The sequence below is a fragment of the Chiloscyllium plagiosum genome, chromosome 2 (genome assembly GCF_004010195.1).
Source record: "Chiloscyllium plagiosum isolate BGI_BamShark_2017 chromosome 2, ASM401019v2, whole genome shotgun sequence".
NCBI lineage: Eukaryota > Metazoa > Chordata > Chondrichthyes > Orectolobiformes > Hemiscylliidae > Chiloscyllium > Chiloscyllium plagiosum.
The window spans coordinates 36,815,385-36,829,214 of NC_057711.1; the positions used below are offsets into that span (position 1 = coordinate 36,815,385).

Here is a 13,830-nt window from a genome sequence, read left to right on the forward strand (position 1 = left end):
TATAAACTAGGTTGTTACCATGGAACTTTTTGCAGTCCAACCTTTTCTTCTCCATTTTCTATCTGCTGTCTGCGTATCATTATGACCAGATCTCCTGGACAGGGTTCCAAAAATTGGTACAGTTCCACGTGGATACCCCAAACTGTTAAGCTCTTGGTTATGGAGGGTTGAACTGCCTTCCCATCTTTATTTGCCTGTGCCCTTGGTTGGTTGTAACAAGGTTAATTCAAAAATAATCCCTCTGTTCTTAAAAGGAGACAAGTTAACTAGGTTTTCTTTACTTAACAAAATAACTTTATTAGTCATTAATAGCAAATAAATAATAATACAACACACACAAATAAGTAATAAAAAGTGAGTCAAAAAAATCAAAGTTAAAAGATACATGGATCAGTTTCTGAGTGGCTTGTGAACAGCAGATAGTGGAACATTGATAGCTGAACAGTTACGTTCAGAGCTCGTAGCTTTGCAGTTAGTTGAAATCCTTTTGTCTCATCTCCTTTTTATAGTAGTTGGCTGGCAGTTCTGAGTGAGAGTCTTTTAGACTGATTTGCTGGCTGCCTGGCTTCCAGCACTCAAAATTGAGAATCTTTTTACCTATAACGCAAAGGTGACTAGTGGGTGATTCTTCAACTGTGACCTTCACAGTACACTAGTGTTCAAACTCAGGCTATACGTCAATGCCTTAGTTCACTAGCACACCTTCTTCCATTTGTCAACACAGATCAGGGTTGGAGTCAGTTTGTAAGACCTTTGTGTATTTCTGAAAGGACAAAACACAAAAAGTGTCCCCAAGATGTGGCTTTCTGCTGAGGTGGCATTGGAGGTGAGGGGAAAGTGAGTAAGCCCCTTGTTATCTCCTTCTGTTATACCTCTATCTCTGAAAGTGCTGGACACTTACAGGAGCAACATTCCACAGGTTTCACAACAATCTTCTTTTAAGAAACACATTTTGGAACTAAAAGTTTAAAAAATGTTGATAATACTTTGGAATCTGATCTGTCATCGTGATAATATAGAACAAATAAAATGAGATCCATTTTAATTCATTACAAAGGATGAAAAATAATTAAACATAAAATAACAAACATACTGTCACACATATTCATTCTCTTAGTCTGGGTCTTGTCTTTTCAATTCTAATCGGGTTTCTTTAAGTTCTGCACAAGTCTGCACCATCAATATTGATGTGACAGTCAAAAAGGTGCTGCAATGCCACTTCTTCCTCAGGCATGTTTGTCAGGATTCTCACCAACATTTATAGATGCACCACAGAAAACATTCTATCAGGATGCATCATAGCTTGGTATGGGAACTGCTCTGTGCAGGATCGCAAGAAACTACACAGTTGTGAACACATCCCAGTCAATCATACAAGCCAACCTTCCATCCATTGACTCCATCTACAGTTCTCTGACTCAGAAAGGCTGCTAAGATCAAAGATCATTCCCACCCCGGTTATAAGATCTTCCAAACTCTTCAGTCAGGCAGAAGATACAAAAGCTTAAATGCACATATCAACAGTTTAAGAACAGCTTCTTTTTCACTGTTATAAGCCTGAATGGACACTTCAAATTTCAAATCTAATGTTGATCTTGCTTTTTGTGCACCTTCTTTGCAGCCTTGCTCTGTTCTATCATTCTATGATCTGCCTGTACTGCATGCAAAATAGAACATTTCACTGTGCCTACGTACATGACAATAATAAGTCAAATCAAAAGTTCATTCAGGAGGTTCAACATGAGCCCGAAACTGACTGGATCTTGATGGGCAGACCATACTTGATGAAGAATTGGGTCAATTCCCTCATCAATGTTTTGACAATAGGGAAACAAGTGGCATGGGAGAATCATGCGTGTAGGTTTTACTGCAGGTACAGTTTTCCTACAACATAACAGGTACTACAAAACTCTATGCAAAACCCTATTATGTTCTATGGAGTTGTGGCCAGTAGAAATGCTGGCTGATGTGGACTTACGTTTTGCATATACAGGTATTGTATACTGACATGCTGAGCCATTGGAATTCCATGATCAAGCCAAAATATCGCCTTATGGTATTTTGATGTCATCACTACTTTAATGGATCACTGTCTGTTCATTACTTGCAGGTGTCTATTTCTATATTAGCACATTATTTTTAATATAGTAATATTCAGGGACAGGTTGTGCCTCAGCTTCAGTGTGATCAATCTGAACTATTGTTTTTAACACTGGATCAGCTCATTGAGCTGCCACCAAAGAAGTTCTATTTATTACCTCCTTGGGATCTTCTAGACACCCAAAGGTTTCAGATAACTGGTTTTGAAGGTCTTTTGTCTGCAGTGCCACCTTAGCTTCCACTAGTTGGGTCTGTCAGGCAACAGATCATGTGACTATATAGTCAGGGATATGCTGGGCATTTCACCTGCAGCTGATGGGTCTTCCTGACTTCCACAGACTTTTCAGAGAACCCGTGAGGATTACCTTTGATCGCAATAGGTCACTGCCAAGGAACAAGTTGATTCTATCCACAGGCAAACAAGGGATGATCTCACTGGTCATTACGCAGGTGCAGTGAGTGGCAGGAAACAAGAGAGTTGGAATTATGGGTAAACACTCAGTTTGGCAGAAACTGACCAGGAGTATCCTGCAAGGATGTGTATCGTGGTGTAAATTATTCACAATATCATTAATGACTTGGATAGTGGCATCGAAAGTCAAATATCCAAATTTGCTGATTACACAAAATTGGACAGCATTGTAGACAGCATAAAATTACATCAGGGCATTGATAGATTAGGTGAATAAGCAAATCTGTGGCAGATGGACTTTAATATAAGCAAGTGTGAGGTTATCCATTTTGGACTGAAGGAGGGTTATTTTTTGCAGAATGCAAAAATACAGTGGATGTCCAATGAGATTGGGAGGGGTTCAGGTGCACAGCCATTGAAAATGCCTAGAACAAGTGCAGAAAATAGTCAAGAAGGCTAATGGAATACCGGCTTTCATATCTAAAAGGCTGGAGTTTAAGGATACAGACATTATGCTGCAGTTATATGAAAGACTATAGTTAGATACCACTTACAGTACTGAAAATTGATCTGGGCACTACATCTTAGGAAGGATGGAATGAGTTCAATGCAGCTTTATAAGGATGATAAGGATTTCCGGAGTTTAGTTATGAGGAAAGACTAGGCAAGTTAGGCCTTTACTCTAGAATTCAGAAGATTAAGGGATGCTGTATTGAGGTCTTCAAGATATTAATATGAAACGACAGAGCAGATAAACTATTTCCAATGGTTGAAAAATTCTAGAAATGGGCATAGTCTAAGAATTGTGGCAGGTCAATCAGGAGGGATAGGCGAAAGTGAGGACTGCAGAAGCTGGAGACTGGAGTCAAGATTAGAATGGTGCTGGAAGAGCTCCTTCCCACAACAGTGATTTTCCTGCTCCTCGGATGCTGCCGACCTGATGTGCTTTTCCAGCACCTCTCTAATCTTGACTCCAATCAGGAGAGATGTTAAAAATTATGTTTACATGCAAAGAGTAGTGAAGGTTGATAACTCTTTTCCTTAAATAGCAGTCAACGTTAATTCAATTGTTAAATTTAAATCTGAGATAGACAGATTTTTATTAATTAAGGGTATCAAAGGCCCAAGCCAGGGACATGGAGTTATGCCAGAGTTCAACCATGATCTTAATGGATGGCAGAGCAGGCTCGAGGAGCTGAATGGCTTACTCCTGTTCTTACATTTCTAATGAGAAATGGGAAATCTATCAATCTTCAATCCCATTTATGACCACCTTGGCAATTACTATACTCACTGGTGGGGAAAGTCACACCTTTTCCCAGCAGTAGAGTTTAGTTGGCTCCAGTATTCCCTAGTTTACTACCAGCTTGCCTGTATTACCCTGGGGAAATGTGGCCACACTTCCTTTAGATGTAAAATCCTGGTAGCTCTTAGGATTTATTTAATTTCATCTGCACTCTCAGCAAGTGTCTTTACAGGGACTTGCAGTTGTAGTCACATCCATAGCCTGATCTGCTACGCTCTCTGACAAACTGCCATTCTCTGCAGTGTGTTGTGTCTGACTAAATGCTCCTGGTTTTTCTTAGCCTTCTAGCAGTTGTACTGGACATGGCCTACCTTTTAGCCATTAAAACATAAAGATTTCTTGGAGCTCAACTTTCAGCTCAGCACTACCTTTTCTATCCCGAGGACCGTTCCCAGCATTTTCCTCTCTACCATGGGTGCTCAGTTTCCTATCACTTTTTGCTTTCTAATCATGACCGGAGGTGATTAGGAGAGGGGTTCTCTTGGAATAGGAGTTTGTGGATCAGCTCAACCATCAGCCAGCATGGCTGCATATCCTGACCCAGTCACACTCTGTTCCTCCTACAGCACTCTTATTGGGAATGGGGGGTGGTGGTGGTTTTTAAACCCTTCAAGAATTGTTTCACTGAGATTTTCGTAAGTGGCTTCTAAATTAAGTACCCACTGCTGCTTAAGCCTGTCAAATTCCAGATATGTCTGGTTAGGCTTTTTCTTCAAGGCACATAATTTTTATGGGCACCCTCTGGTATACAATTAAGATAACCACTTTTACTACCCTTGTAAGTGCCTGGCAATTTTCTCAGGCAAGGGGGAATAAACCTCTTGCCTCACCCTAAAAGCCCAGTCTGCATTAGTACTGACCAATGCTGGACTGGCTCCATAAATTGCTATGTTACCAGCTCCAAAGAGATGTGAGAAGCTTCCACCTCTGCCTCCTCAAACTTTGGAATTAAATGAGCAAATAAAGTTGCCTCCACCCTTAAGTCTGGGCCAGTAGTGTCTTCGTGGGACACAATAGGTTTCCTGCTTTTCAGCTTGGCTGTCTCAACTCAAATGCTTTGCTTGCCATTTTTCCTGAATTTCCCTCTCTATCCCCTTGCTCTTTTCTCCATTCCCTATTTCTCTCTCTCTCTTTCTTTTTCTTGAAATGCTAATTTCTTTGCTTGAATTTTAATTTCTCTATTGCTAATGTATCTGTTTCACTGTCCTCAATTTAGCCCTGTAAACTATTGGTCACTCCTTTAAAAAGTAAACTTAAAGTCTTCACCCTCTTATTTTCAAGTCCTTACATGGCATCATCCTCCCATCTTTGATATATCAACATTCAAGATATCTACACTCTTTCAATTTTGGCTTAAGTACGTGAAACTTTAATTTGCCCATCAGAGGTAACCTAGACTTCAGCAGTCAAGACTCTAAGCTTGGAAACTCCTTCCATGAGTAACTCCTCCTTTCTTTTCTGCCTTAAGGCATATCTTAAAAATCCACCCCTTTAATGATTTGGCTATCTGTTCTAATTTATCCTTATGTAACATTTGTTTGTTTCATAATTGTCCTCAGAAGCACCTTGGGAATGTTTTTACTGGAGTCTTTACATAAAGACTCCAAATAAATAAAAAGTATTAATATTTTCTGTCAACAAGAACAGAATTAGATTAATCAATTCTGGCATTGTTACAGGTTGTTTCTGTGACAAATGAGCAGTTATTAATGAAGGGACATATCGCTAGAGTTGGAAGTAGGTGGCTCTGTGATATTCTGGATATGGAATTAGACATTCTCCTCCAAATTAAAAAGGTGTCCAAATCTCTGACAGTCTGCTCTTGAGATAGTAGCTGGGAAGGAAACTTGCTTCACCATAAGTGTTTGTGACAAAGGTTGGAGAGTTATCACCGACCTTAATGATTCATAAATACCGTTTCATTTTCTGAATTTAACTCCAAAAATAAAAATGCACTCACTGTTGGCAGCAAATTGAGAAATGAAAAGTAGTGATTCACATATTCTACCTACCTCCATTTTCAGATTTCTCCGAAATTTCAGACAGCTTCCATAAGGCCTTCTTCTGTTCTGCATTCCTGAATCAAGGCCAGGTGAACAAATGAAATGTATCAATATGCTACCACTTATACACTCATATTAGAACATGACCCAACAATGCAAAATCCACAGAACATTAGTGTCTTACGTTGCTTGATGCCCTGCATTAACCCGATTCATAGAGTGTCCTCACTTAAGGCCCTTAAGTGAGAAATAAATGTCCATCTAATGTATCTCACCACTGCTGGGATCTAACAACCAACAGATAAGTAGCACCCTTACCTCTGGATTAGGAGTCCAGGGTTCAGGTTCCACCTGCTCCTATTACTGTACACCTCTGCGTAATAACATCTCAACAGGTAAGGAGAAAATGAGGACTGCAGATGCTGGAGATCAGAGCTGCGCTTTTCCAGCAACACATTTTCAGGTCTCAACAGGTAAGCCCCACTGGAACTAGTTCCTCCTCATATGCCCCAACAAAATCAGTAATGATCTTGAATACCTCCAGCAAAACTTTGCTTTTCTTACTTTGCTCCAAGGAGAACAGCCCCAGTTTTTTTCAGTAACTTTGCACGATTAAATTTTTTATCCCTAGTTACATTACTGAAAATCTGCTCTACACCTTCTTGGATTGCAGCTTCTTCCAGTCAAGGAAGAAGGGAGAAATTTGATATACAAGACAAAACAATGACCTTGCCAACATATTGTTAATAGTAAATGGAACATACATCTTAATGGGGAGTCTTAATAGGTCAACTAAACAAAGATCTACTTAAACTTTAAATATCTCTCTATATTAGTAACAAGCATCAGAATGCTCTTTCTTTCTGATGTTAAACAAAATTCTAAAATGAATAAAAGGTTCAGCTTTCTAAATTACCAAACAGCTGTAGGCAGTGACTGCATGCCAGTAACTCCACCATCTACTGGCATCAAAATCTGGACATTTGATAGCACAGAAGGAGAAACCATAGCTTCTGGGTTGTATTTGTAGTCCACTCGAATGTCAGTAGTGGTAAGACTGCATTTCCAGTATGTAGCTAGGTTTAGTGGTGTTGATTGGATACCATTGGAAGATACCTGAGTCAGAGAGAGAGACAGACATCCATAAAGATCAGAGCACTCAAAAGTTCTCTTCAAATAAATACCAACACTTACACAGATTTGTTCGAAGAGGCCAAAGAGGACAAATGATGAGTTTTGAGAAGATCTGTAGCTCAGGTTGAGGTTCTGGATGTAAGTTTGCTCGCTGAGCTGGAAGGTTCACTTCCAAACATTTCCGGGCGAAGCTTCTGAAGATGTTACCTAGTAGGGTGACGAAATGTCTGGAAATGAACCTTCCAGCTCAGTGAGCAAACCTACATAGAGAACAAATGATGCAAGTCATGCCAAACAGTATATATTTTACAATAAGGATTTCATTTTCCACAAATATAAATGAAAGAACCGTAATTGTTGTTCCTTTGTATCATTCGATTGGCTGCAAATACAGATGATATTTTTATATTTATCAATTTGTCTTGAAAACGAAGGGACCATTCTAAAAAAATTTTTTTTCCTGATTAATGTTTTGTTTAAGCAAGAATTCAAAATATCTTGAAAGAAGCTGGTTAAACTTAAACATTACAGACATATTTTGCTTTGTTAGCTTGAGAATGCCTATAGTGTTGAATTGAAGTGCAATTAAGACAACTATAAGATGTAAGGGAAATAGTAATATGCCACTTGGTTCATTGAGTCTACTCCATGAGATTACGGTTGATCTGATCATCCTCAACTCCACTTTCTTGCCTTTTCCTGAACCTTCAGTTCCCTTACTAACTAAGGTTTTGTCTATCTCAGCAATTAATATACTTAATGACAGTCTCGACAACCATCTTCGGTAAAGAATTCAGATTTAGAGTCAGAGTGGTATACATTCGGGTGGAAGTTGCCCTGGGAGTCCTTGACATTGATTCCGGACCCCATGAAGTCTCATAGTGTCAGGTTAAACATGGGTAATGAAACCTCCATGAATCAACCTCCATGTTGAGCAACACTTGGGGACGTACTGAGGGTGGCAAAGGCGCAAAATGTATTCTGGGTGGGGATTTCAATGTTCACCAGAATGAATGGCTCAGCAGCAACATTACTGATCGAGCTGATCGGGTCCTAAAGGATACAACTGCTAGACTGGGAGTGCGGCAGTTGGTGAAGGAACCAACAAAAGGAAAAAGCATACTTGACCTCATCCTTACTAATGTGGCAGCTGCAGAAGCATCTGTCCATGATAATATAGGTAAAAGTGACCACTGCATTATCCTTGTGGAGACAAAGTCCTGACTTCACATTGAGAATAACCTCCACTGTGTTGTGAGGCAATATCACCGTGGGACAGATTTCGAACTGATCTAACAGCTCAAGAGTGGGCATCCATGAGGTGCTGTGGGCCATCAACAGCAGCAGAACTATAATCTAGCACAATCTACAACCTCATGGCTAGGTATACCCTTGATGCAACCATTACCACCATGTAGGGAGATCAATTCTGGTTCAATGGAAAGTGCAGGAGGGCATGCCAGGAGCATTAGGCTTATCTAAAAATGAGGTGTCAACCTGGTGAAGCGACCAAACAGGACTACTTCTGTGCCTTACGGCATAAATAGCAAGTGACAGACAAAACTAAGTGATGCCACAACCAGCGGATCAGATCTAAGCTCTGCAGTCCTTCCACATCCAATTGTGAATGGTGGTGGACAATTAAACAACTCATTGGAGGAGAAGGAGGCTCCACAAATACCCCCAACCTCAACAATGGAGGAGCCCAGCACATCAGTGCAAAAGATAAGGCTGATGCATTCGCAACAATCTTCAGTCAGAAATATCAAGAGGACGATCCATCTTGGGCTCCTCCAGTTGTCCCCAACATCACAGATACCAGTCTCCAGCCAATTTGATTCACTCCATGTGATATCATGAAACAGTTGGATACTGCAAAGGCAATGGGCTCTGATAACATTCTGGCAATAGTACTGAAGACATGTGCTCCAGAACTTGCCGCTCCCCGAGCCAAGCTCTTTTAGTACAGTTACAACACTGGCATCTACCCAATAATGTGAAAAATTGCCCAGGTATGTCCTGTACATAAAAAGCAGGACAAATCCAACCCAGCCAATTACAATTACTGCCCAATCAGTCTACTCCCCATCATCAGTAAAGTGATGGAAGATGTCATCAACAGTGCTATCAAACATCACCTGCTCAGCAACAACCTGCTCAGTGACGCCCAGTTTGGGTTCTGCAAGGGCCACTCAGCTCCTGATCTTATTACAGCCTTGGTTCAAACATGGATAAAAGTGCTGAATTCCAGAGGTGAGGTGAGAGTGACAGCCCTTGACATCAAGGCTGCATTTGACAGAGTATGGCATCAAGGAGCCCTGGCAAAATTGGCACAATGGGTATCAGCGGGCAAACACTCTGCTGGTTAGTTATACCTGGCACAAAGGAAGATGGTTATGGTTATGGGGTGTCAGTCATTTCAGCTCCACGACATTGCTACAGGAATCCCTCAGGGTAGTGTCCGAGGCCCAACAATCTTCAGCTGCTTCATCAATGACCTTCCCTCTGTCATAAGGTCAGAAGTGGGGATGTTTGTCAATGATTGCACAGTGTTTAGCACCGTTCGCGACTCCTCAGATACTGAATCATTCCGTGCTCAAATGCAACAAGATTTGGTCAATATCCAGGCTTAGGCCAACAAGTGGGAAGTAATATTAATGCCAGACAATGACCATCAACCAATAAGAGACTCTAACCACCACCTCTTGACATTCAACGTTATTATCATCACTGGATCCCCCACCATCAACATCCTTGGGGTGACCATTGACCAGAAACTCAACTGGACTCACCACATAAACACAGTGGCTACAAGTGCAGGTCAGAGACTAGGGATACTGCGGCAAGTAACTCATCTCCTATCAACCCAAAGTCTATCCACCATCCACAAGGCACACGTCAGGAGTGTGATGGACTTGCTTGGATGGGTGCAGCTCCAATACTCAAGAAGCTTGACACCATCCAGGACAAAGCAACCTGCTTGATTGGCAACACATCCACAAACACTCAATCACTCCACTACTGGCACTCAGTAGCAGCAGTGGGTACTATCTTAAATGGTTGACTCCCTACTCTGAAATTACGCCCCCAACCCTAGACTCGCCGCAGTCTAGGGGAAACAATTTCTTAGGGGTTTAACAGTGTAGAGACTAAGAATCTTACATGTTTTAATGAGGTTGCCTCTCATTCTTCTAATCTCCTTTGAGTAAAGGCCAAACCTACTTGACTTCTCCTCATAAGAAAATCCCTCTATATCCGGGATCATGACTTTTATACTCTAATTCCTTTGAAATAAAGGCCAATATTCCATTAGATATCCCTTTTACCTGAAGATGTGTATGATGCATACACAAGGACCCCCCAAAGCCCACTGTGTTGTAACGTCCTGTAATCTTTCCCTATTTAAATAATAGCCAGATCCTTTAACATTCCTGTCAAAGTGCATAATATCACATATTCCCACATCAACCTCTGTGTGCCCATTCACTTAATTCTCTGTAAACTCTTAGTGTTATTCTCACCACTTATTTTCCCATCTATTTTCATGTCATTCACAAACTTGGCAATCGTATGTTCACTTCCCTTAAAGTAAAATATGTCCGTAATGTTTAAGCTTAACCAACTTCTTTCAATACATTTTGAATTCTAGCTTAAACAAAACATTAATTCAGGAAAAAAGAAATATTTTTAGAATGGTCACTGTTGCCCCTGCAGCACTTCACTAGTTACAGACTCAATTCTGAAACTACATCCTTTGTTCCAACTCTGTCTTCTATTAGTTAGTCAATCTTCTATCCATACCATCCCCAACACCATGAGTTGTTACTGTATTAAGTAGCTTATATGCTGTACTTTATTGAATGCAATTTGTAAATCCAAATAGATATACCGACTGGTTCCCCTTTATCTATCCTGGTTGTTAACTCCTCAAAGAATTTTAATAAACTTTGTCAGGCATAATTTCCCCTTCATGAAGCTACGCTGCCGCTGGTTGATAATATTACTGATTACTGTCTGTTTTTATATAACTTGCTGGCCTATCATCAAACTTTATTTTCTCAACTGTTTCTGGTCATCCTTTCCAATAATCACTATTCCCCAGGGATCTCTTCCACAAAGATCAGTTATTAAACCTGCTTCATGACACAATACCAGATCCAAAACAGTCTGATTCCTCATTGAATCCACTTATAATTGTTCAAGGAAACTGGCCTGAATACATTCTCTAAGTTCTTCCTTGTGACTACCTCTAGCAATTTGATTTTCCCAAGGTACCTGAAGAATACAGTCAACCATGATTAATGTACTGCCTTCTTTACATACCATCTTTTTCTCCTGACTTATTCTATGCCCTTCTGCTAGGACACCTAAAATCTACTCTCACTGGCGTTGTCTTCCCTTTGTCATTTCTTACTTCCAATTTTGCATCTTCTGATCCAAGATCATTTCTTGCTATCATACTCTTCTATCTCACACTATTAAAACTTCTTGTCACCATTTCCTTTCTGCCTGTAGTTTCAAAAAGTGATGCACACCTGAATTTTACTTCCCAGCCTTGACTATCTTGTAACCACATCTCCGTAATGGCTGTAAGATCATACTCTTTGACTTGATTTATGCCGTTAATTCATTTACTTTGTTCTTAAAACTACAAGTATTTAAGTAAATAACCACTAAATTTTGGTTTGTTGTTATTTTGCACACCTCCTGCCCCTCCCTTTAACCCTATTTGCTGCTCTTATTATGTTTGCACACTTTGTCCCTTCCTGGGTATCATTACATTAATGCTGCCCTGTGATGCTGCCATGTTCTTTTACTTTGTAAGCCTACGTATCCCGTCTCAGAACCCTCCACACACTTACAGTTAGTTAATGTTCTCTCTTCAGCTCTAGATATTCAGTTTATCAAGGAACTTATCCCGGCATGGTTCAATTAAAGCTTGTTCTATCAGAGCAGTTCGCATTTACTCCAGTACTGGTATCAGGGCTCCACAAACTGAAATCCATGAATAATATTGAAATCTCATCTGCAAATATGGTGACATTAACATTGTAGCATATTGGCACATGGATGCAGGGCACCATGAAGCACTGCTTGTTAAGTTTGTTTCCTACTTCATTAAGGACTTATTTAATCTGTGTTATCGTGAAGATGGCATGTGGCAGAAAGAATTTCTTTGCAATGGGAAGGGTTGAAAGAGAGCTGTAAAATTATCTAGCGCTGTTGACAGGTGGTTTCCATAAGCTGGTTTAGCAAGTCTGACAAATCCTATTGCAGTGTGCATGTAGGTAACACACCTACAGGCTTGGCAGTGTTTCTTTACTGAATGTACCCATGATCCTCACAATCTAAGCTGACAAATGAATAATGGTTGTTTGGGAGAGATGCTAGAGTCATATTGTTCAACAAAAATCATTAATTAGCCACATGTGTGGCTATTACAACATAATTTCAGTCACTTTCACCAATACACTACATGTAATTTCACAACAGTACTTTTAAGTGCAGTTCACTTTTGTACTTTTGCTTTTTCAATATTTATCATATTGTACCAAGGATAACCAATGGTCAACAGGGACCTGAATACTCTCCTCGCCATTTTGCCAACAATGCACACCAAGTTAAAATACACCTGCAAATGCTGTGCAATTATAAGTCATTGAGATCATATACATGCAATTATGCATTTTATTTGCTAATCAGAATGTGTTCAACCACATTTGAATTACAAATTAGCCATATGTGGTTAGCATTAATGTACTATATAAATATGTGAACTAGAGTGAACAAATTTCATAATATTCCATACCAATGTGGGCCTTAAAAACAAAGAAACCAAAAAATTGAAAGCAAAGAATCAGTTCTTGATTAAACAATTTCTACGATGATTAACTGAGCTTAACTCAGCTTAACTGAGCATCTCAAAAGGCATCAAACCAGCAGTTTGTCCTGGGAAATGTTAAAATATTGTTCACATTTATATGCATTTCTAAATACATTAAGAACTCTAATTAAATGTTCTACAAATGCAGAATAACAGGCTGTTAAGGATTAATTAGCTACATATAGCATATATTCTACCTTTTCATTTAAATTTGAGGGCATGGGAAGGACAGAAGCAAAGGACATTTAGCATATTCATCATTTAGCAATTGAGCTAAATTCTTTCTATGTAAGTATTATTCATAAACTCTAATGCAAAACATTTGTTTTTCATTAGTACAAAAATGTGAACTTTACATGACATTTAAAATAATTTGAATTTTTACTTCAGAATGTAGTGCTCCTTGACACAGATTTAGCAGTTTGCAAGAGGATAAATTTACTTTAACTTTAATGTTCTATATGATTTAATTAAAACAAAATAAAGAAGTCTGCATTCTATTCTTTGAGTGTTAATACACAACTATAGCCAAGAGCTCAAGTTTGTTTAACTACCTCACTTCATAGCTCAATGGTGAGTCAAAATGCAATTTGTTTTATAAATAAACCAATCATAGAACATTCATCTTAAAAGTATTACACACTTGTTGAATGATGAACTATAGCAGCTTTAAGGAAACTTAAACTATAATCGATATCATTAAGTAGTATCATGATCTCATAAATTTGGACAAGTCAGATCCTAGAAGTCAGTCATGGAAACATAGTCACACAAGACGGCAGATGTACTGTAACAAGAGAACACAAGTTTTACACACAAATATATGCATAACAAAGTTATGTTCCCCAACACCATCCATTACAGGCACTCAATCCCAGAGAAATATCACATTCACTTCAGCTTTTAAATCCTTACTCAACTGACACCCTCCAGTTTTGTTCCCTTAGACTGTTCAGGCAGATTCGTTTTGATGATTCCGTTCCAAATATGC

General features: G+C 39.4%; 1 protein-coding gene across 9 annotated transcripts in view; it reads right to left on the reverse strand.

Moving 5' to 3' along the window:
• Positions 1–13,830, reverse strand: part of fcho2 (FCH and mu domain containing endocytic adaptor 2) — a 208,063-nt gene that overhangs the window by 5,740 nt on the left and 188,493 nt on the right. For all 9 annotated transcript variants that reach the window (XM_043707634.1, XM_043707669.1, XM_043707650.1 and 6 more), the window contains 2 exons: positions 6,738–6,937; positions 5,831–5,895 (listed from right to left, as the gene is read on the reverse strand). In XM_043707634.1, coding sequence (XP_043563569.1) covers positions 5,831–5,895; positions 6,738–6,937 — 265 coding nt within the window. The remainder of the gene's footprint in view (positions 1–5,830; positions 5,896–6,737; positions 6,938–13,830) is intronic.